Source organism: Typopeltis vanoorti, chromosome 21, assembly GCF_054136105.1.
Source record: "Typopeltis vanoorti isolate ZY-2024b chromosome 21, IOZ_Tvanoo_1.0, whole genome shotgun sequence".
Taxonomy (NCBI): Eukaryota; Metazoa; Arthropoda; class Arachnida; order Uropygi; family Thelyphonidae; genus Typopeltis; species Typopeltis vanoorti.
In genome coordinates this window covers 18,304,660-18,328,744 of record NC_143569.1, presented here as the reverse complement: position 1 = coordinate 18,328,744, position 24,085 = coordinate 18,304,660, and the positions used below count along the sequence as shown (strand labels likewise).

The 24,085-nt window shown below is 35.7% G+C and overlaps 1 protein-coding gene across 2 annotated transcripts in view; it reads left to right on the top strand.

The window, feature by feature from the left end:
• Positions 1 to 24,085, top strand: part of LOC150094657 (phosphatidylserine synthase-like) — a 204,537-nt gene that overhangs the window by 169,298 nt on the left and 11,154 nt on the right. The window contains exons 11-12 of one of the 2 annotated variants that reach the window (XM_090411079.1): positions 5,285 to 5,384; positions 22,081 to 22,161. In XM_090411079.1, the coding sequence (XP_090267205.1) occupies positions 5,285 to 5,384; positions 22,081 to 22,161 (181 nt within the window). The remainder of the gene's footprint in view (positions 1 to 5,284; positions 5,385 to 22,080; positions 22,162 to 24,085) is intronic. The other variant, XM_090411080.1, reaches the window with a different exon arrangement.

The following is a 24,085-nucleotide window of genomic DNA, read 5'->3' as shown; positions in this document are numbered from 1 at the left end:
ATGGAGTCGCCATACAACGCCACTCGCTCATCTTTCGTTAACTCTTTCATGCCATCATGATTTATTTTAATAGTTTTGACCTGAATTCTCTTAATTTCATTCCGCATCCATTTCATTTCTTGCTTCATCCAATCCAATTCACCTTCCGAACCTCGCGACACATTCTCTCTATCATTAAATCTTTCTAACTTTCTAACTCTCGACCCCCTCTTCTCACTTTCCCTCTCATTCATCCTTCTTTGTTTCCGTACTTTCGGTCCAACATACGTCCAACTTTCACTATCATTCTTCTCACTTTCACTCTCACATATCTTTCTTTGTTTCCATACTTTCGGACTAACATGCGTCCAACTTTCGCTATCATTCTTCTCACTTTTACTGTCATTCATCTTTCTTTGGTTCAGTACTTTCATTCCAACATGCGTCCAACTTTCGCCATCATTCATTCTTTTTTCGCTATCATTCATTCTTTCGATTTTTTTTACTTGCGATTTCTGCATCACGCCATTTCTACTTTCATTCGTTCTCTCAATTTCGTTTCTTTCCGCCTCACTTTCGTCTCTTTTAACATCCGTTACAGTTGTCAAATCGCTCTTTTTCTTTTTTCCTGATTTTTTAACATTTTTTCACCTGTCTTTCCCACCATCCTTCTCTTTCAAACGTGCACTTGTGCCACAATCGGTACTAGCACTTTCTGTCATCAATTTCATATTCGCATTCATCAATTCCTCGTTCAGGTCACATCTCGCACACACCCTTCTTCCATCCACATTAAACATCCACAAATCATTTATATAATCGAAGGAATACATATAACAGACCTTACACTTAACGAAACGACTGAAATCTAAATTAAAATCATGGAATGACAATGCCGCCGCCATTTTTTTTTTCTCTGCAGGTTACTAGGTCTAATATTAACTATTTCATATTTAGTTTAGGCAAGAAAAAAAAAACCCACACTAATAATATCAGTGGTGTACAACGTTTACAGCCACTCTTACAATTACGCATATTATTAGTGTGGGATTAGCAGGAAATTAACAGAAACTTATCTGAATCAGGAGCTCTTCAAAACACGTCCGTAGTGCTTGACCCACTAGCGCCCTCTGATTTTAGTCATCACTCTCAATGTATACAAGTTCTGAAAAATTTGTTCCCATTAAGCTCCCATCCTTGGTCTTTTTTTTTTTTAATCAGTTGGGCTGCTTGCTTTTCTCTGGTCATACATTACATGTGATATGGTGAATGGATCATTATCCTAAAATTTTGCAACTAATAATGGGATAACAGTTATGCTCCATTCTTATTCTGTTTTTCTTGACTGTATATGTTATCCATAATTTGTTGATGATAGTCATTTTATTTCTCTTTCTCATTTGACAAACCTTGCATTACAACCAGTTTCTGTGAATTTCCTGCTCATCCTACAGAGTGCAGCTAGAAGCTTGAGCTTAGCATAAGTGACACCACATATGCTGATCTCAGAATGATCCAAGAAAGAAGACTGGCTGCAATTTAAAACAAAATACTTGGTTGACATTACTATTTTACATGTTGAGAACATTCTGAGATCAGCATATGTGGTGTCACTTATGCTTAGCTCAAGCTTCTAGCTGCACTCTGTAGGATGAGCAGGAAATTCACAGAAACTGGTTGTAATGCAAGGTTTGTCAAATGAGAAAGAGAAATAAAATGACTATCATCAACAAATTATGGATAACATATACAGTCAAGAAAAACAGAATAAGAATGGAGCATAACTGTTATCCCATTATTAGTTGCAAAATTTTAGGATAATGATCCATTCACCATATCACATGTAATGTATGACCAGAGAAAAGCTAGCAGCCCAACTGATTAAAAAAAAAAAAAGACCAAGGATGGGAGCTTAATGGGAACAAATTTTTCAAAACTTGTATACATTGAGAGTGATGACTGAAATCAGAGGGCGCTAGTGGGTCAAGCGCTACGGACTACGGACGTGTTTTGAAGAGCTCCTGATTCAGATAAGTTTCTGTGAATTTCCTGCTCATCCTACAGAGTGCAGCTAGAAGCTTGAGCTTAGCATAAGTGACACCACGTATGCTGATCTCAGAATGATCCAAGAAAGAAGACTGGCTGCAATTTAAAACAAAATACTTGGTTGACATTACTATTTTACATGTTGAGAATATAAATATGCATCTGAAATTCTACCAATAGAATAATAACAGCAAAAAGTACCACTGATACAAATATGCCTGTCGAATATCTACTTCTAAATTGTAGCCAACCTCCTACTTTCTCAACACTTGGCTCATTGTATTACACGTGTCTTTAAGAAATATCTATACACTGCTTGGAAAGACATCAATGAACACTATAGTGTTAGGAACAAAAAGCCATGGCACTCACCTTGATAAAATGTATTAAGGTGTGGCACTCACCTTAATAAGATGTATAGCTCCTTTCAATGCGATGAATGCAGCAATCCCACAGGGTATATTTTTCATAAGTGATCAATGAGAATTTTGGACCATTCTTCTTGTAAGTATGTAATGAGGTCCTGGAGTGCAGTGGCATAACGAGGGCATGGTGAAAGAGGTGCCCGCCACGGGTGCAACAAGGTTTGGGGCGCAAAATGTAAAAAATAAAAATAAATAAATAGATATAAAAGTCCCTAAAATTTCGGCAATACGCCTCTTTAGACACACAAATGGACACACCGCAACTCATTTTGATGGGGTTAATAGTAAGTATTTAACATATTGCATTTAGTAAAATTTAACTTATCACATTTAAATTTTTCAAAATCTTTGTCATTTTTGGTTTGGGGGGGGGGTGCAAGTTAGACACTTGCCACAGGTGCTTCATACCCTTGTTACTATACTGCTGGAGTGTTGTGGAGCAGACATCCCTTGACCTCACCCAATGCTCCACTTCATCCCACAGATGTTCAATAGAGTTGAGATCAGGGCTCTGTGGAGGCCAGTCAAGCGTGGTGACTTCATGCCCACAAATGTAACTTATTTACAACTGCTGCTGTAAATAAATATTATTTACAGCAGCAGCTGTAAATTATAACTTATTACATAATGCATTGTCTTGCTGAAAAAGAATGGTCAGTTCCATAGAAGCACCACAAAGTAGGAAGCATTATATAGTCCAGGATGTTCAGATACCTCTCAGAGTTCAGTGTTCATGATACCACAAACAAAGGTCAGAGGCCAAACTAGGAAAAACAGGACCATACTATTACACTGCCACCTCCAAATTTCATGGTTGGGTTTATGCACCTGGTAAGAAACATTCACTGGGCAACTGTAACATGATTCGTCACTCCATAACGCAGCTTTCCAAGCTTCCAAACCCACTGTACATGCTCTTTGCACCACTGAAGATGACTCTACGTGTTGGTTCGGATAACGTGGGACTCGCATATTGCAGTCCTACCATGGAAACCTATGTTGTGAGCCTTGGGTCGGAATGTTTTTGTGCAGATTCATGTTCCAGTCAATGCCTGGAATTCTGTATTCGACATGTCAGCCGACAAATTGCAGTTTTTACATATTATCCTTCATAGCACCTATGGTAATGTTCAGTGAGTGTGGTGGGTTTCCTACTGTGGGTAGCACTTCTGGTTGACTCTCTGTGCTTCCATCACAGTATGGTATCGCTAATTGTTTACCTGAGATGCCCCAATTTGTTAACAATTTATCAAACAGATAGGCCTGCAACATTTCATCCTATCACAAGGCCTCTTTCAAACTCCATCAGTTTGCTCCTTGCAGCCATTTCACCTAGACACAGTTGCACTGACTTTGGAGCATCATATTCCTCCAATTTATCCTGGCTACAAATGTGTGTCTCATTACATGGCATGATGCACTTTGCCCACGGGAGTGTCCATTGACATCTTTCCAAGCAGCGTATATAATATATAAAATACTACTCCATTTACACTTTGTTCCTGTTTACAATCCTATACTTCATTTATTTCTTTTCTCAAAAACTTGATGCTGTAATGATTCTTCCCTAAAGCCAAGTGTTCAGACCATTGCCTTGAAACATAATTTCATTAACAGAAGAATATTCTTATTATGTATTTTTGAATTTAGAGCCCCCTCAACCTAATGAATGCTTTGGAATCTGAAATTTCAGCTACTGAATTATCTTCTGCACTGTCGATTCATTGAACAAAATTGACAGCATAATGAAACTGCTATGAATTGAAAAGAATCAAGATTTGACATGAAAACAAATCTAGTCAGTTGGGTTGATGCATCAGCCAGTCATGGCATAGTATCTTGTTAGTTTGCTGTGATGTGGGTGGTTTTCCTTTCCTTGAACCCATCATCATATACTCTTGTTGTTCATTCACACAATGAACAAGAGTATGTTTTCCATTGTGAGAAGCATACATTAAGAATTAATACTTATCTCATTTAACTTATAAAAGCAAGCATGGGGAGAGGAACTATAAGAAGAAAATATTTTTTTAAATGATTTTAAATAAGAAACTATGAGAAAACAGCATTATCAATGGCACAAATACCAGAACGTAAAACAGTATATGTAGCAAGGTGTTGCAGGGTGGAGTGGGCAGTTGAGAGTTAGTGAGTCTATGAAAAACTTTCAGGTGAGGCAGACTAGAAAATTATATTTACGCCACTGAACGTTATGAACAAAACTTGTAAATAGTGCTGTTATGGAGGTTGGGTGGTTACAAATAAAAAATATTATCATCATCATCAAATTCCTGACATGTACCCTCAAGGTGTATACAGGATATGATAGTACGACATGAAAAATTTACATCATTACTAACTTCCCTATCTACAATTTTCCTCCAAATCAGTCTGTTACCTGATTTGGAAGAAAATTGTTTTCTTTTCTTTCTTTCTTTAATTTACCACCTTTCTCTCACTAATCTTTCTCAGGACTCTCATGTCTGTGGTCAAATGTTTTATTTCTAACCCAGCTCTCAGATCCATAAGTTAAAATTGGTTTGAACACTGTCTTGTATACAGCTAATTTAGTGTTCTGACTAATTTCTCTTTTATTCCATATGAATTTATTCAAATGACTTCCTACCATACCAGTTTTGTTGATTCTGTTGTCTATTTCCATATTTAATATACCATCTTCACTAAAAATCTGCCTAAGTAGCTGAAATGTTTTACTTGTTCTGGAGGTTCTCCGTTCATAATGCAGTTGATATTTTTCTTAAACCAAAATATGAAATGATGGTACAACATGGCAGATAAAAAATATTAAGAAAACTTTTTTTTTTTCTTTTTAGGGCCATCACTTTGACTGAAGCTATTATTTGCATTAAATTTGGTATGGAATTGTTCGCACAGACTCATATTAAAAACATTTTATTGTGGCTTCTAGTGCAGGTATCTCTTTCTTAATGATGTAATGAATATTTCCAGTTATATTTTATAAATAATAAATATAAATAAATAGTTCTAAAACTTTTAAAAATTAATACTGAAGGTATAAGCAATCAGAATTTCCTTTTCTAACTCATTAGTTTAAAATAATTTTAAGGAAAAGCAAAATTTTACTTAAGTAGTATGGTGTTAACTTGTGTGCTGCTAATGATCACAGTTCAGTAACAGATTAGGGAATAAAGTGAACAACATAAAGATGAGAGCAAATAGCTTAAAAGAAATAAACATAGTTAGAGACGATTACATTTTGGAAAATTATGGAGACAACTACTGTGTTTGAGTAAAACTTTAGTTAAATATAAACCAAAGTCAACACAACGTTTTGACCTTCATATCAAGGTCATCCTCTGGAGTAAATACAGAGAAACAAGCTGCACTACAATCTACATGGTTTGCTAAAGTTACTGACCAACCGTTACAACAATTATTGGTCACCTCTGGTGAAAAAAAAAACTTTTACTACATCAATGCTAGAGTCTTATTATTATTATCTATTGGTTACAAAATTACATTGGGCTGAAGAGCAACATGTTTATATATATCATCATCATCATCAAATTCCTGCTGTGTACCCTCGAGGGGGGGGGGTACAGGATATGATAGTACTACATGAAAAAAATTACATCATTTCTAACTTCCTATCTACAATTTTCCTCCAAATCAGTCGTTACTTGTCAAGACTCCAACATTATCAGATCTTATATTTCTATCGTCTAAGGCACTTTGTACCATATCAAACTACCTATATTTTGGTCTTCCTCTGGGTCGTTTTGCTGCCAACCTGGCAGAGAACACTTGTTTTGCTAATCTTTCTTCGCCCATTCTGTTTAAGTGACCATACCACCTGAGATTAGCTCTGCTAACGCATTCCTGATTGCTGACAATGTCAAGTTCTTTCCTAATGTCCTCGTTTTTAATATGATATTGCCATTGATGCCATCTGTTCATGCCTATAATCTTTCTCAGGACTCTCATATCTGTGGTCTCTAGTCTTTGGTCAAGTGTTTTACTTCTGATCCAGCTCTCAGATCCATAAGTTAAAACTGGTTTGAACACTGTCTTGTATACAGCTAATTTAGTGTTCTGACTAATTTCTCTCTTATTCCATATGAATTTATTCAATTGACTTCCCACCATACCAGCTTTGCTGATTCTGTTGTCTATTTCTATATTTAATTTACCATCGTCACTAAACATCATGCCTAAGTAGCTGAAATGTTTTACTTGTTCCACAGGTTCTCCATTCACAACACAGTTGACATTTTCAATGGTTCTGCGTATTTTCATTGTCTTTGTCTTTTTAATGCTGACCTTCATACCATATCTATTACAACAGTTATTCAATTTAGTCAGAGAATCTTGCAGACTTGTAGCAGATTTATTTAGAAGTATAACATCATCTGCATAAAGCAAAGAGCTGGCATTAACATCTCCAATTTTGATATTATGTTTAATACCACTTTCCTTCATAATGTGATCCATATAGGTAATAAATAACAGAGGGGATAATGTACATTCTTGTCTCACACCAGATTTAACATTAAACCATCTTCCTGAACTTCCTTCAGTTCTAACTGCTGACTTACAACTCAAATAAAGACTAAGTATTGCTTGATATAATGCCCCATTGACACCATATAACTGTAGCATATTGAATAGTTTCTTTCTTGGCACCTTGCCATATGCCTTTTCCAAATCGACAAAACTTAAATACAGATCTTTGTTATATTCCCATGCTTTCTCGACTATTTGTCGTAAAGTGAAGATCTGATCCTGACAGCCTCTATTTGGCCTGAATCCAGCTTGTTCTTCACCAAGCTTTTCTTCCACAATTCTTCTCAACCGTTTCTCAAGTATACTTGCATAGATCTTGCCACGTTTAAACCACTTACAAAACCAAAAAACACATTCAACTCCTCTAAGTATCCTCTCCTCCCATTGGCACATCCTGCAGTTTATTGCATCTACTGCACCTGTAACTTACCTTATATTGGTGAAACTGAATGTACAATCCCTATACTTAAAAAAGACACATTAAATATAACAATTTTGGTGAAGCAGGCCTCTCAGATCACGCTGTCAACACCTTACACCAAATTGATTAGAAAAATGCACGCTCTTTACACCATACAAAAACCTGATATGAAAGAAAATTTAAAGAAGCCTGCGAAATTCTGATTAACCACCCGAATATCAACAATAATGGTGGCATGAAAATTCCAAGAATCTGGATGGCACATATTCAGCCTACTTAATATTTTTAGGACTTTAAGCAACTTTCAGCTAGTATTGGAAACTATTCCATACTGACTGGTTGAAATTTATATGTATAATCATGTTTTTAATATATTATATAAACATGTTGCTCTTCAGCCCAATGTAATTTTGTAACCAATAGATAATAATAATAGGACTCTAGCATTGATGTAGTAAAGGTTTTTTTTTTTTTTTTTTCACCAGAGGTGACCAATAATTGTCGTAACGGTTGGTCAGTAACTTTAGCAAACCATGTAGATTGTAATGCAGCTTGTTTCTCTGTATATAGTGTATATGCTCCAGAGGATGACCTTGATATGAAGGTCGAAATGTCAAGTGTTGATTTTGGTTTATATTAAACTAAAATTTTACTCGAACATGGTAGTTGTCTCCATAATTTTCCAAAATGTATTCTGATCACCGTGTAAGCTTAAAAGAAAGATTAGAGAAGATTACTCATGATCATACTTTATAGTAAGATTATGGACACTTGGAACACTTGGAGCAAGTTGAGCAACATAGCCTTACTTCAAGGACTCCAAAATTTCCCAATTTTTTCTATTAATAGAAAGGATGATAAATATTCAATACTGTTTCATATTCAAATAAAAAAAAATGGTTGCGTTTGGTTGTGTTTTCAACTTAGAGTTTCTAAAATGACTGAGGAGCCTTACAAGAGTATAACCTTCATCATATCAACTTGCATTGCTATTGCACTATTAAATAGTTTTAAAAGTACAAGAACTTTCATTAGTTCTTCAGATTAAGATTTCAAGTGAAAAGTAGTAATAGAAGGCAAATACCGGCTTCTAGGCAGAATTTGCTGTCCTTTTAGAAATACAGTACAAGTGTCATGCTACATTGGCCACTTGCAAAATTTTATGCATTTCATAGGACAAACAGTGCTTTGCTATTTAGCTATGAAATACTACTAGAAATTTATTATCCTTTATTTTAATAGTTTTTTTTTAATGTCAAAGTGAAACCTTTTTTTTTAGGCTCTCTTCTTCAGTTCTGTTCTTTTCCTTTTTAATCACACCATGTCACAAGTAATTTTTGTTATATTTTTCCTTAAAATTGTTGTAAATAAAGTGTGTCAGGCTGATTTTCCAATTATTTGTAGCTTAAATGCATTGAATGGCTTGGATTGTATTGGCCAAAACTGGACCATTATCACAGTTACATAGTTACTTGTTCATTGCAGAGTTCTGCCAGTGATAAATCATTTGTTTCTACTGTTGCATCTTTCCTGTTAAGGCTAAATAGTATAATTTTTTTATGCATTGTTTATAACCAATAAGATATTCCAGGGTGTTATATGCTAGTATGCTGTCAGGCAGAACAGAAATTCAGTATGACAAAGAAATCTGCTAAAAATGACTGCTTGTGCATCTATTTTTATACATAGAGGTATGTATACCTTTTTCCTCTCTATGCCATACACCACTAATTTCATATATGTAATATAATAAATTTAGTTTAATCCTTTATCCAAGTGTGAGCAAACAACATTTGCACCTGAAAATATCTTCAGGACTGAGGTAAGGTAGTACAGCATCAGGAAACTCGGAGCAAAGGTGGACCAAGCTAACATCACTCCTATCTCAGTATCTCCCATAATGTAAAACACATGTCCTTGAGGATATGTATAATATTATGCATTAAGGGAAGGGCCACTACCCAGACTGGTTTCGACCTTTATCGAGGTCTCGTCAGTGGGAGCCAGGCCCAGAAGTGGAGATACCAAGGCAGAAGCCATGGAGAGGTCATCTTTACCTATAGGAGTTTCCAAAAGGTGTGCCACCTTATTATTAAATCACTCTGGATTCAGAGAAAGATGTTGAAAGTTTATTTTTCACTTGGTTAGACTATAATAAATTTAGTTTAATCCTTTATCCAAGTCTGAGCAAACAAAGATTGCACCTGAAAATATCTTCAGGACTGAGGTAAGGTAGTACAGCACCTGCCAACTCAGAGCAAAGGTGGATCAAGCTAACATCACTCCTATCTCAGTATCTCCCATAATGCAAAACACATGACGAGACCTAAATAAAGGTCGAAACCGGTCTGGGTAGTGGCCCTTCCCTTAATGCATAACATTTTACATATCTACAAGGAGATGTGTTTTGCATTATGGGAGATACTGAGATAGGAGTGATGTTAGCTTGGTCCACCTTTGCTCCGAGTTGTCTGGTGCTGTACTACCTTACCTCAGACCTGAAGATATTTTCAGGCACAAACTTTGTTTGCTCACACTTGGATAAAGGATTAAACTAAATTTATTATAGTCTAACCAAGTGAAAAATAAACTTCCAACATCTTTCTCTAAATCCAGAGTAATTTAATAATAAGGTGGCACACCTTATGGCAATGCCTATAGGTAAAGATGACCTTTCCATTGCTTCTGCCTTGGTATCTCCACTTCTGGGTCTGGCTCTGGCTCCCACTGACAAGACTTCAATAAAAGTCGAAACTGGTCTGGGTAGTGGCCCTTCCCTTAATGCATAGCATTATACATATCCTCAAGGAGATGTGTTTTGCATTATGGGAAATACTGAGATAGGAGTGATGTTAGCTTGATCTACCTTTGCTCCGAGTTGCCCAGTGCTGTACTTCCTTACCTCAGTCCTGAAGATATTTTCAGGCGCAAACTTTGTTTGCTCACACTTGGATAAAGGATTAAACTAAATTTATTATATTCTAACCAAGTAAAAAATAAACTTTCAACATCTTCATCATATATGTAATAAAATTGCTGCATTGTGCGCTACAGAAATACTAGATCTGTGGAATGTCGGTAAGACCAACAGGAACCATAAATATGTGAACAAAACGGATATCAGTTTTGTGTACACATTATTTATTTCATTTTTTCCCCTTTCTCTTAGACAGTACACCTTATTGATATACATACTGAATTAGCAGCAAATATTATTTAGTGTGACATATACTATATATTAGATCATTTCAGAATTACATAAAGCAGTACTTCTGCTCTAACTGAATAGATGAAATATAATACAATTTAATATAGGATATACACTAAAATATGTCCACTTAGTTCAATTTTGGTTTCATTAGAATCATTTTTAGTGACAAACTGGTTCAAACGGCTAGTAATAATTTTCCATTGGCTGAGTGGAATCTAATCAAATTTGGAATTTTGGATTTTTATTAAATGTTGTTGTCATTTAGTATCACTTTTGATCAGACTATTTCTAGCTGCAAAAATTAGACAAAATAAAATTCTCTGTCTAGTCAAAATAAATTATTCAACTTTTGATAAACTGATTTCACACGCTAATATGATCATTTTTTTGAATACCATAAATTTGTCACAAATATCACGGTTATGCATTTTGGGGTGAAAAGATTAGCAGCAGTATACCACATTGGTGGAACTGTACTCCAAGAGATTGATGAGGCCAGGGACTTGGGAGTGTTGGTGGATAGGGAGATGAAGTTTAGGGGACACATTGCAAAAGTAGCTAAAACAGCTCATCAACTCACTTGGTTGTTGAAAAATACCTTGACGAGCAGAGACAAGCAAGTTATTATACCTTTGTACCGAGCCCTGATAAGACCTCATCTCGACTACTATGCCCAGATTTGGTCACCTCAGTTCCTTCTTGATGGGGAGGAGGTGCAAAGAATCCAGAGGTGAGTGACTAAGATGATAGCAGGTCTATGGAATGAACCATATGAAAACAGGTTGAAGATTTGTGGGTTGCAGAAACTAGTTGATAGGCAGAAAAGGGGAGATATGATTGAGACATTCAAATTGCTAAAAGGATTCTATAAGATTAATTCAGAGGATATTTTTGAGATCAGGACTGGTGGTGGGAGAACTAGGGGACACCTATGGAAGCTGGGCAAGAGTGTGGTTAGCAGGGGTGTTAGAGCTGGGTTCTTTACTATTAGAGTGGTAATTGAGTGGAATAAGCTGCCAGAGTCTGTTGTGGGTGCTATGACAGTGAGCGAGTTCAAGGCAAGGTATGATAGATACTGTGAGAATGTCAAATAGTTGTGTTGACATGGAGTTTAGGGCCTCCCTCGATGAGTCTAAGGACTCCATGGAGTAGCCCGAAATAATAATAATAATAATAATAATATCATGAGAGTTATTGTTTCAAAAATAAAAGATGGAATTATTTGCTGTTAAAGAACTCGAATCTGGACAATTTCAGAATGTATCATTTCATCATCATCAGACTCTGATATGTACATACTCAAGAGATGCACAAGACACTGTGATAATACTACATAAAAAGTTTGCATTGTTACTAACCTTCTGTCACAGTTTTCCTCCAGATTAGTCATTTATCTTACTGCTGTTATATGAACCTTGGATTCATATTGCTCCTTTAGTTTAAACATTGTATAAGCTAGCTTTTTATGTTATGGAGCCCCCCACTTTCATGAACTGATTTTGGCTGCAGTTGATTTATGATTATATCATGATATGTTAAAATTATGTTAGTGAAAGTAAATCATCTATTTCATTGACTAGTGAGAATAACAATACCATGGAACCTACCTATCTTGGTAGTTTAAACCAAGTGTAAGTTTTGGGAGAAACTCATGTTAGAGGCTGAATAGAGTGAAACAGCACTAAGAAAGGATTAAAAATGTTATTTAATCCTTTCAATATTTTATCTCAATCACTAAGACATTATCAGGAATTACAATATGAAACTTGTAACACACACACACACACACAAAGGCAACACAAAACTTAGTGAAACATATGGACGAAAGACTAGTCCTGACTAGGTGGTGTGCCCTCTGTGGACACCTGTTGGCAGCCTAAGATGTAAACTGGAATCACAAGTATTAGTGTTTCCAGGGGTTATGAGAGCTCGAAGGGTTTAAGTTTTTTTGTGATTTTTGGAGGCCAGGAAGAAACCTTTTTGAGCAGACCTCACTTTTTTTGATCTGAGGTTTAGTGGGATCCTAATCTAAATGTATGTAGGTGAGTGGTCTCTGAGAATGATGTCCATTTTTCTGTTCTATTTACTATTAAGAATAGCAGTAGTACTCCCCCCCCTTATCAACTCATGATGACTATACTGCTATCCTTGCTTAGTTTCTTTGGAGCACAGAATTGGCAAGAAGATAATTTCCTTTAGGAGGCAAAGATCGTGAAAGAATGCTACCGACGTCAAGCCTAATGTTGTTAGCTATTTCTGGAGCTAAGTTATGGATACCACAAATAATAGATAAAATTCATGATGTAAAAAACAGGTAAAGACAAATAAATGAAGATATAAAATTTCTGTATAACTAAAATAAAGAGCCAAAAGGCTTCAATTTGGCGATGCAAAATTATATAAATCAGGTGCATATTAAATTCAGCATTATTTCAGAGCCAAATGCAGAAACTATGAAAGTTTTATGAAAAAAGTTGGCCAGAGAGCTTATAGGAATACACTTGCCGGCATTTATGAGTTGCTCTAGCATAGACCACATAGAAGACATGATTGCTTTACCCAAGTGTCCATATATTCGCCTTTTATTGGTCCATTTTGATAAGTTTTCACTGGCCTGACAGCTGTTTCAAACTGATTGGTTCTCCTCAGAGACCAGGCAGAAACCTTAAGAGAGCAAAACCCCTCGTTCAGTACTAAGGAGCTCAAAACGTCGGAGAAGTGTATTTTTGTAAGCGAACTCTCAGTCGGTGCGTAAAGTATATACTAAAATAAAGAGCCAAAAGGCTTCAATTCGGTGCAAAATTATATAAATCAAGTGGATATTAAATCCAGCATTATTTCAGAGCTGAATGCAGAAATTATGAAAGTTTCGTAAAAACGTTGACCAGAGAGCTTTGTGTATACACATAAGAGCTTACCTCCTACCTCCTTGCTTTTTTCTTATACTTAAATCCATAGTCTTACTCTTAAATCCATGGAATATACTTGCTGGCATTTATGAGTTGCCCTAGTGTGGACCATATGGAAGACATGATCGCTTTGCCCTCTGAAATAATGTTCGATTTAATATCCACTTGATTTATATAATTACTGTATAACTCTAGATAAAGTAAAATCAAGATTTTAAAAATGCATAAAAATCTAAAATATACTAAGATATAAAGGAGTATCAAAATTGAAAAGTAATAAGAAACGGATGACCAGTATAAGAATAATCACAGTATTGTCCATTTTATATAAGAAAAAGAAGTCATATTATTATTATTATTATTGTTTCGGGCGACTCCAGAGAGTCCTTAGACTCATCGAGGGAGGCCCTAAACATCATGTCCACACAACTATACGACATTCTCACAGTGTCTATCATACCTTGCCTTGAACTTGCTCACCGTCAAAGCACCCACAACAGACTCTGGCAGCTTATTCCACTCATTTACCACTCTAAAAGTAAAGAACCCAGCTCTAACACCCCTGCTAACCACACTCTTGCCCAGCTTCCCTAGGTGTCCCCTAGTTCTCCCACCACCAGTCCTGATCTCAAAAATATCCTCTGAATTAATCCTATAGAATCCCTTTAGCAATTTGAATGTCTCAATCATATCTCCCCTTTTCTGCCTATCAACTAGTTTCTGCAACCCACAAATCTTCAACCTGTTTTCATATGGTTCATTCAATTGACCTGCTATATGATGTGGTGATTTTGTAATTAAATTTGCACTTCACAATAGTCTTTACATTGAACTTCCTGTGATCTAAAATTAGCGATGTGATAAAGGCAATAGAGAAACAGAAAAGAAAAGTAAAAGAGATTATAGTGTTTGTAGGAACTAATAATTTAAGTAGTGACAAATCTAGTATGAGAGAGGATATGAAAGGCTTGATATAAGAAGTGAGAAGGAAAAATGAGAAAATAATAGTTACTTTATTACTGAGATATGATAGTAAATGATTCACTGTTCAGGCTATGTGGAAAGAATGGATAGAGTTTTTGGATGCATGGAGTGAATTTGTTGGTAGAAAAAACTTACATAACAGGATTGGCCTGACTTTGAATAGATTTGGCATCTGGTTCCTAGAGTAATTACTGGAATGTGATCTAATGCAGAGAGTCAGAGAAATTAGACAATCTTGAGAGGAACACTGATGATGAATAAGTTCAGCTGGCATGTGCAAACATTATAGTGATATGAATCTGCTGAAGGGATGGACACAGCTTTGGGTTTGACATTTTGAGCAATCTGGGGAGGAAAAACGATAAAGTTGCCTACCTGGGCCAAGCAGACTATGGATTTAAGTATAAGAAAAAAGCAAGGAGGTAGGAGGTAAGCTCTTATGTGTATACACAAATACTAGGAACGTTAGAAACAAAGTGGTTGAATTTGTTGATTTGGTGAATACATTATGGCCTAAAATTGCTGGCATTATTGAAACCTAGCTCTCAGAGTTGAATGTAGCAATTGGGAGTGATGGTTGACAGTAGACTGAAGTTTAGAGGACATATTGCTAGTGTTGCAAAGGCTGCAATCATAGTGCTGCTATGATAAGAAGTACACTAACATGTAAAGATAAGGAAGTGGTTGTGATTCTCTATAAGGCACTGGTCAGACCACACTTGGACTGTTGTGCTCAGATCTGGTCACATGATTTTCAATGTGATGTGGAGACATTGGAGAGGATCCAGATGCGAGTGACTAAGACAATATCAAGACTTGGAAATCTGGCTAGGAGAGAAGTTGAATAACTGTGAATTGCAGAGAATTGTCAGTGAATGGAACGCATTACCAGAATGTGTTATTAATGCAAGGAGTGTTAACGATTTTAAGATTCTCTATGATATGTTGTCAGTTGAATGAACCTCCCACGATGAGGCTGTTGACTCCATGGAGGATATAATAATGATAATATGTAAATTATGTAGTATTTTTAGGAATTGACAGAAGAGATAGGAGGGGGAGTACTACTAATGATATCAGAGGCCAGTTAGGATAGAAACATGAAGGCAATAATGGCAGTAATGAATGCATGCTAATAATATCCCATGTAACAGTGAGTTTGAGGTTATCTGGTATGAAATGGAGGCTAACAGGATGGAATATATGGTGGGATGTTGCTATGGACCTGACAGTTCATTTGTTGGGAATGAAGAAATACATCACCAAATTATGTTGATTGGTATTAAATGAGTAATTATTATAGATGACTTAAATTATGTGAATATTCACTGAGTAATAGAGAAAACCCATGAGAAGAATGAAGGAGAATTTATTGAGCTGTTGTGAGATATCTCTTTCAAAACAGCATGTGAATGAAGCAGTTTTATTTGATTTATATAATTTATACAATTGAGGACAAAGAGTGTTAGATTTGATCATAGCATCAGAAAGAATTTCAGTTAAGGAAGTGACTGTTTTGCCACCAGTTTATGACAGTGTTCATGCCATACTGACTTAGGAAGTAACCATTATGTTTCAATCAGAACAGGTTACATGCTAAACTACAAATCTGGAAATTATGACAAACTCAGGAGAATACTATCTTTGGTTCCATGGTATCAGTTTTGAATGGAAAGAATACCAGTAGAGTATGAGAAGCTTTATAAAGGGATGCTTAAATGGCATGGTATCTGAATGTGTCCCTAGAGTTCAAAGAACAACTAGGATGGAAGTGAAATGAATGCACAATCTAATTAAGCGAGAGATCCATGAAAGGAAGATAATGTGAAAAGAATATTGCGAGAATAAGAATTATGAAATATATTAAAGCTCAGGCCAGAAAAGTTAAAATAGAAAACTAAGTTGGAGTATGAAAAGAAATTGACTGCACAGGCTAAAGACAACCCAGAACAGAATTATATTGTTATGCTGCAAGTAAAAGAAAGCATGAATGCAGTGCAGTGCAGTGTGGAAGAATAACTTGACTGAATGCAGATGTAACCCTTGTATCAGAAGCAGATGCAATAGTTCAAATAATGGGTGCTCACTTTGAGGGGAGACCAACCAGTGCACAGTGCAACCATTATATTGGGTGAAGAGATAGAGGTGCATGAGAAGGAGGTTCTAGAGCTGTTGCATAACCTGATAAGAATTCAGCAATAGTGTAACATGGAATGTCAGCATGTATACTAAAGAAATGTGCAACCAAAATTGCCTACAGCTTGACATGTCTGTATAATTTGAGTCTTGGCCAAGGAAAGATCTCAAAAGAATGCATGTTAATCCAATTGCACAAGGCTGGTGCAAAGACTGATGTGTCTATCACCTATCAGTGATGTGGAAATTTTTAGATAAGCAGGCAAGAACTTGGAGAGATGGGTGAACAAGAAGCTGTACTTTGCAAAAACACAGCACGTTTACTAAAAGGAGGTCATCTCTGAGCAATTTGCTTATATTTTATAATAATATTATGGCTAAGTTGGATAAAAAAGAATGAACACACTATGATGCTGTTGGACTCTGCTAAGTGATTTGATAGACTACTACATAAAAGCAAGACTTGGATAAACTGGAAAATATCTGGAAAAAATAAACTGGAATAAACTGGAAAATAGTAAATGATTCACTGTTCAGGCTATGTGGAAAGAATGGATAGAGTTTTTGGATGCATGGAGTGAATTTGTTGGTAGAAAAAACTTACATAACAGGATTGGCCTGACTTTGAATAGATTTGGCATCTGGTTCCTAGAGTAATTACTGGAATGTGATCTAATGCAGAGAGTCAGAGAAATTAGATAATCTTGAGAGGAACACTGATGATGAATAAGTTCTGATGATGAATAAATATGAGGTGTGAATCTGCCAGATTTAAGGTGACCAGTGGTTGTACCCCCATCAGTACTTGGACCATTGTTGTTTAATCTCTGTATTAATGGTATTAGAAAATGCCTGAAAGGAGACCATTCATTTGTTGATGATGCAAAGATGGGCAGGGCAATCAGAGATGCTACTAACATACAACATTTACAGTGTGATTTGAATAGGCTGGCTGGATGAGTAAATGATAATTACTATCTTTCCAATGTGAGTAAGTGTTATTCACTTTGGCATGATGAGATATCCAACAGCATATAATATTGCTATGATTATGCTTAGAGTAACTGATGAGTCTCTAGAGTAGATCTTGACTGCAGACAGAAGAGGTGTGATATCATAGAGGTCTATGAAGTTTTGAAAGTGCATTATAGGATATCAGCCGATAAAATTTTCATTATATGGAAGGCGAGGAGAGGACTGGGGGGGGGGGGGCATCCATGGAAGATGTGTGTGGTTAAGTAAGGGATGAGACCTAGATATTTCTCTCAAAGGACTGTGAGTGAATGGAACAGCTTACCTGTTGAAATGAGTGAAATGAGTGCATCTAGCATGCATGAGTTTAAGAGAAAGTATGACAGCATGGGTTTTGTATAGCCTCCCTGAATGAGTCCAACTCCCTGGATGTTCAATAATAATAATAATATACAGGGTAAAAACCCATTTTGAATATAGCTGTCTTCAGAAATATGGGAGAAGAAAAGTTACAGAAGCTTTTTGCGTTCATTTTTATGTCATGAAGTTGCCAAACTTCTGAAATGATGTAGGAGCAGTGAACATTAATAGTGTTACAGTGTATCTTAATTCCTACCAGTTCCAAATCTTCACCTATATCGTTAATATACAAGTTAAACAGTAATGGCCCCAAAACAGACCCCCTGAGGCACTCCACTAGTGACTTTCCTTTTCCTGGATATTGCTCCCCCCATACACAACTTTTTGATACCTATCAGATAGCAAGTCTCCAATCCAGTGCACTAATTTAACATCCAACCTAATCTGCTTTAGTTTGACTATCAATTTATCATGAGGTACTCCCTCAAAAGCCTTTGTGAAATCTAAGTATATTACTGTGTATCCTTCTCCTCTGTCCAAGGAAGCAGTCAATTTTTTGTAATAAGTAAGTAGATTACTAAAACATGACCTCATTTAGGGAGTTCATGCTTTAGTAATCTATGTTTTAGTAGTCATGTTTTAGTAATCCATGCTGTCAATCAAAGATAATACCTCAATCCAGAGTTGGGTTGACAACAATACCATTGTTGTCAACCCAACTCTGGATCCTAGTTCTCACAAGCTTCTCCAACAACTTAACCACAACATCTGACACACAGATAGGCCTATAGTTTGATGCTTGAGTTTGATCTCCTCCTTCCACTCCTTAGGGACTTGACTGACATATTAAAAAAATATGTCAACTCCCTGGCACATTCCTTCAGAATACATGGTGTTATATTATCAAGTCCCACAGCCTTATTAACATCTAGTTTACTCAACTCCCCATAGACCTCTTGCTCACTTACAGTCAGTCTCTCCTCCCCATCATCTAATGCTCTCAATCTCTCCAGGAAGTCAGATTCACAAGATTGAAAGACCTTTATGAATTGCTCATTAAGAATCTCCACCACACATTTTGCAACAGCTGTCTTTATACCATTTTCTCCTATCAATGTCATCCTTCCATAATCATTCTTTCTTTTACTGGCTACATATCAAAAGAACTCCTTAGGATTCTTTTTGGCTTCATTAGCTAACTGCTGTTCATACCTCTCTGCTACCCTCACCAATCAAGTCGCCCTCCTTGCCTGGTCTTTGTAGACCTCATGGAATTGGTTATTTACACTTCTCTTATGCTGCCTCCGCAATGCCCTCTTTCTCTGTATCGCATGTTTAATCTCTTTATTCATCCATCTCATGCGTAGCTCTTTTAACCTTCTCACCCTTGGAATACACTTAGACATTGCATCTATTAAATAGTTTTTGAAAATTCCCCACGCTGCATTGATCTCTTTTCCAGCTAACTCCTCATTATTATGTTACACCTGCAAACTGTCTCCTGAGCTCTTCATAATCACCCCCCCTTGTAGTTCCACATATACCCTTTTTTCACAGGGGTCCTTGCACTGCTGGCAACCACCCAAGTAATCACCTCATGGTCACTTTCACCAATTGGTGGATGATTTGATACCTCATTTATAATTACATCCTCTGATGAGATGACCAAATCCAAGACCCTCAATCCTCACGTGCCCTCTGTTACATACTGTCTGAGGTAGTTATCCCTCAAAAACTCAAGAAACTCATTTTCTTTACTTCCAGTTGCTATCTCTTCATTCCAGTCTATATTGCCATAATTAAAATCGCCCATAATGATCATCCTTTTCTTATTTGCTTGACTAATTTGATTATACATTTCATTATCACCACTATCCAGATTACCTGGTCTATAACAACATCCAACGAAGTATTTGATTCCATTCACCTCTATCTCACACCATACTGCCTCTAAACCACTGGCACTATTTCCCTCTTGCATCTCTACTTTGTATGGACATAACTCTTTCTCTATCATCAGTAGCACTCCCCCTCCCTTTTTACCCCTTCTATCCTCACAAAACACATCATACCCCTCCATCTCTATTCCTGTCAGGATGTCGTCAAAATTCTCTAATATAAATGAAATTAATGTACTAGAAAATATTAATTAATACCTGTAACTATTTGAACAATGTACTAGCATGATAATATTCCACTAAATGCTTATGAAAAGGTTAACTGACCAAAATTGACTTGGAAAGAAGAGACGTCCTCTGATGTCTGTTTATCAGTCACTCTTCCCCCCATCAACGCCAACAGACTCATATCCATTCCCATTTGCTCCAACTCATGTAATAGTTTTCCTTGCAGTATTCTATCAAATGCCTTTGCAGAGTCCAGCAGTATCATGGTGTAGCCATTTCCTTTATCCAATTCTGCTGTCACCTTATTATAAAATGTGAATAAATTACTGAGACAGGACTTACCTTTTACAAAGCCATGCTGCCCCTATAAAGTATCATATTATTATCCACCTATTCCTGAATTTTACTTTTAACCAACTTTTCCAATACTTTAACCACCACTCCAGAGATACTAATTGGTCTGTAATTTGCTACTTCTGTCTTGGAGCCACCTTTACGGAATGAAAATCTTATCCTCTTTCTGCTCCCTTGGAACCTTGCCAGAGCTGAGACTTAAATAAGTTCATCAGAGGCGCTGCCAGTTCGCTTGCTCATTCTCATAGCATACAAGTGACATACCATCCAGGCCTACTGCTGTATTTGCATTCATATTTTTCAATATACTGAGTACCTCCATTTCACCTATCTCAATTCTCACACCAATCTTTATCACCTTAGTAACTGCAAAGTCACCACCCGGATGATATACCCTTGCAAAGTGATCACTTAGTAACAACTATTTTTTCTGTTTCTGTCACTTTCCTACTATCAACATTGAGTAACTTTATCTTTCCATAATCGTTCTTTCTCTTACTTGCTATGTAGCGAAAAAACTTGTTTGGAATTTACATCAGTCTGCTTAGTTAATTTTCTCATCTGATCACCTTTTTATTTATATTCCTTTCAACTTTTCAACTTTCTTTCTTTTTTTTTTTTTTTGTGGCTCCTGCTTTATATTGCTACTCATCCACTTAATCCCTACTCTGTTTATCGTCATATGTATGTATTGTCACTGATATGTAGTCTAATACTGCTTTGTGCAAACAATCCCTGACCTCTTCCCATGCACTAAAGACATTCATTCCATTTAATTTCTTATGCCATGGCACTGCTTCAAGTTCCCTCCTAAGTTTGTCATAATTGCCAGCTTTGTAGTTCCACATAAATCCTTTCTTCACTGAAATTTCTACATGTTGAGCAACGTCTCAGGACAAGCCGCATGCTCGCTTTCCCCAATTGGAGGAAGAGTTGCTACTGTAGTTATAGATAGATCTTCTGCTGATGCATGTCATCCATATCTTCTTCTGGACACCCAGGTTTATGGTGGCAACCAACAATATATTTTGTCCTATTGGCCTCTATCTCACACCAGACAGCCTCAAATGAACTATTTCCCTCAGATCTACAATCTTCCTTAACTTCTATTTTTGTTGGTTGAAGTTCTTCAGCCATCTTAAACCTCATAACCTGCCCAGATTGGCTGTCAACCATAAATTTAGGATAAGGTGGTCAGTCTTATACCTAAATATATATTCTTGCATGTAACATGTATTCTCCTGGTTGGTTTGCCTGATTGCGAAATGAACCTGAGTTTCCAAGAGATAAAACCCTGCCGCATCCATATGAAACTAGCTGACTCATAATCATTTGAAAAGGCCTGTTAAAGATTCTTTGCATTCTACATAGGATTTGAAATGTGATCTTTCCATCTTAAGGGCTTAATCAAAATTGACTAAGATACAGAAGTAATGATGAAATAATATACATAGTAATATTTTTTTAATTAATATAATAATTATTTAATAATTTTAATAAGTTAAATAATAAGTAACTTTAATATATCTTTATATTGTAAAGTGTATGTTTATTATTTCCAAATTCCATAATTTAGTTGAAAAGTTGTAAATAACGATATAATTTGTTTCAGACAATTCTCAGTGTTCTTTGTGTGTTTAGTTGTGTTATATATGCCAAGTATCAGCAGATAGCAAAGACAAAAAATCAGCAGGTATCTTTATTTTCTATACATTACTTTTTTTTACATATGGTATTACATGACATATGTTAGTTAAAGTATAATTAACATATGTCATGTCATTAATGTTACTTCTTTAGGTTATTTTATTTAATACAAACTTTTCTCTGATTTTAACTGGATAACTCTTGATAGTCCAGTACATTATGTATAGCATTAATATCAAACATAGCAAAGCCATAAATAATTGAAACAGTTCATATATTAGTATCATTTATGTACATAACACTTTCAACAATGTCATATAGCAATATGCAAGATCATCCTTTGGCAAATGTAACATACTTTCCAACTGAGTAAAAAAGAAACTTGCAAGAAATGTAGGAGCTTTTTTTTCCAGTCAAGATAAGCCTTATAAACTCAAAAAAACTATCATGTTTGTCTAGAGTAGGGTTTTACAAACATCCATGCCCAAGGTTGGATTTTCCAACCCACAACCTGTTGGTTGGAGAGTCGGTATGCTATTTAAAGGAATATTTATTGCTATAATCCTTCATGGTCTATATGTTCAATAGTTGATATGTCTCCATTTTATAAACTGAGTTGTCCACTATACACTCATCATTGTCAAATCCCTAATATGTATCCTCAAGAAATATGCAGGATACTTGGATAGCACTATGTTAAAAGTGTTTATATTATTTCCAACTTTCTATTGATAATTTTCCTGCAAATTAGCCTATTATCTGTCAGGACTTCAGTATTATCAGCTATTATATTTCAGTTTTATAATTTTGATTACATTAATCCATTTAGATCTTCATCGTTCTAAGGTATTTTTTCCTGTCATGAAATACCTAACAGTGCCATGTTTCTTCCTAATGTTTTCATTTTTAATATGATTTTGCCATTGATACCATCACCTTCTGCTCACTCCCCTAATTTTTCCCAGAATCTGAGGTCTGTAACAACTCATCTTCAATTAAGTGTTTTATTTTTAACCCAGCTCTCAGATCTATAAATCAAAACTGTCTTCTATACTGCTGGTAGTCTTTTGACTGATTTTTCTCTTATTTCTTATCTCTTTTATATATTTATAGAGAGAGAAATAATTAAATAAATTTAATTATTTGTCTCTCTATAATACTAGCATTGTTTATTCTGTTACCTATTTTCATATTTAATTTGAAATCTTCACTAAAATTGTGCTTAAATAGCCAAAATGTTTTGCTAGTTACTTTTAAGATTCTCCGTTCTGAATGCAGCTAAAGTTTTCCATGTTCCTTCCTATTTTCATAGTCAGATCTTTTTATTGTTGATTTTCTTGTCATATTTATTATGCAGTTATTTAGTTAAGGAATAATCCTGTAAATTTGTACTGGAGTTATTTAGGAATATAACATCAACCCTAAAGTAAAGAGCTGAGGTTAACATTAGTAATTTTGATATCAAGTTTAATTTCACATTTTCTTAATGTCATTCATTTAAGTGATGAATAACAGTAGAGATAATGTGCACTCTTTTCTTATACCTAATTTATCAAATTATTATCCTGTACCTCCTTCAGTTTTAACTGCTGACTTACAACTTAATAATATAGCCTATGTACTGTCTGATATAATATCCTTTTTACACTATGTAACTGTAGTATTTTAAGCAATTTTTCTCTTGGCACCTTGTCATATGCCTTTTCCAGATCTTCAGAACTTAAATACAGATCCATGTTTATTCTCATTGTATTCTTCAATATTCTCTATCCTCATGATTACAAATTTTTTGAGAGATGGTGATAGGGGGGGTAGCATGCAAATAACCAGCAGTGATATAGATTACAGTAGCAGTATAGTGACACAACAAGTCTAATACAAGGGCAAATGTAAATTCATTTTTCTTAAGCATTTATGTAATAGTCCTAGCAAACTATGAGCAGTGTGAGATCATCAACCACTCAATAAAC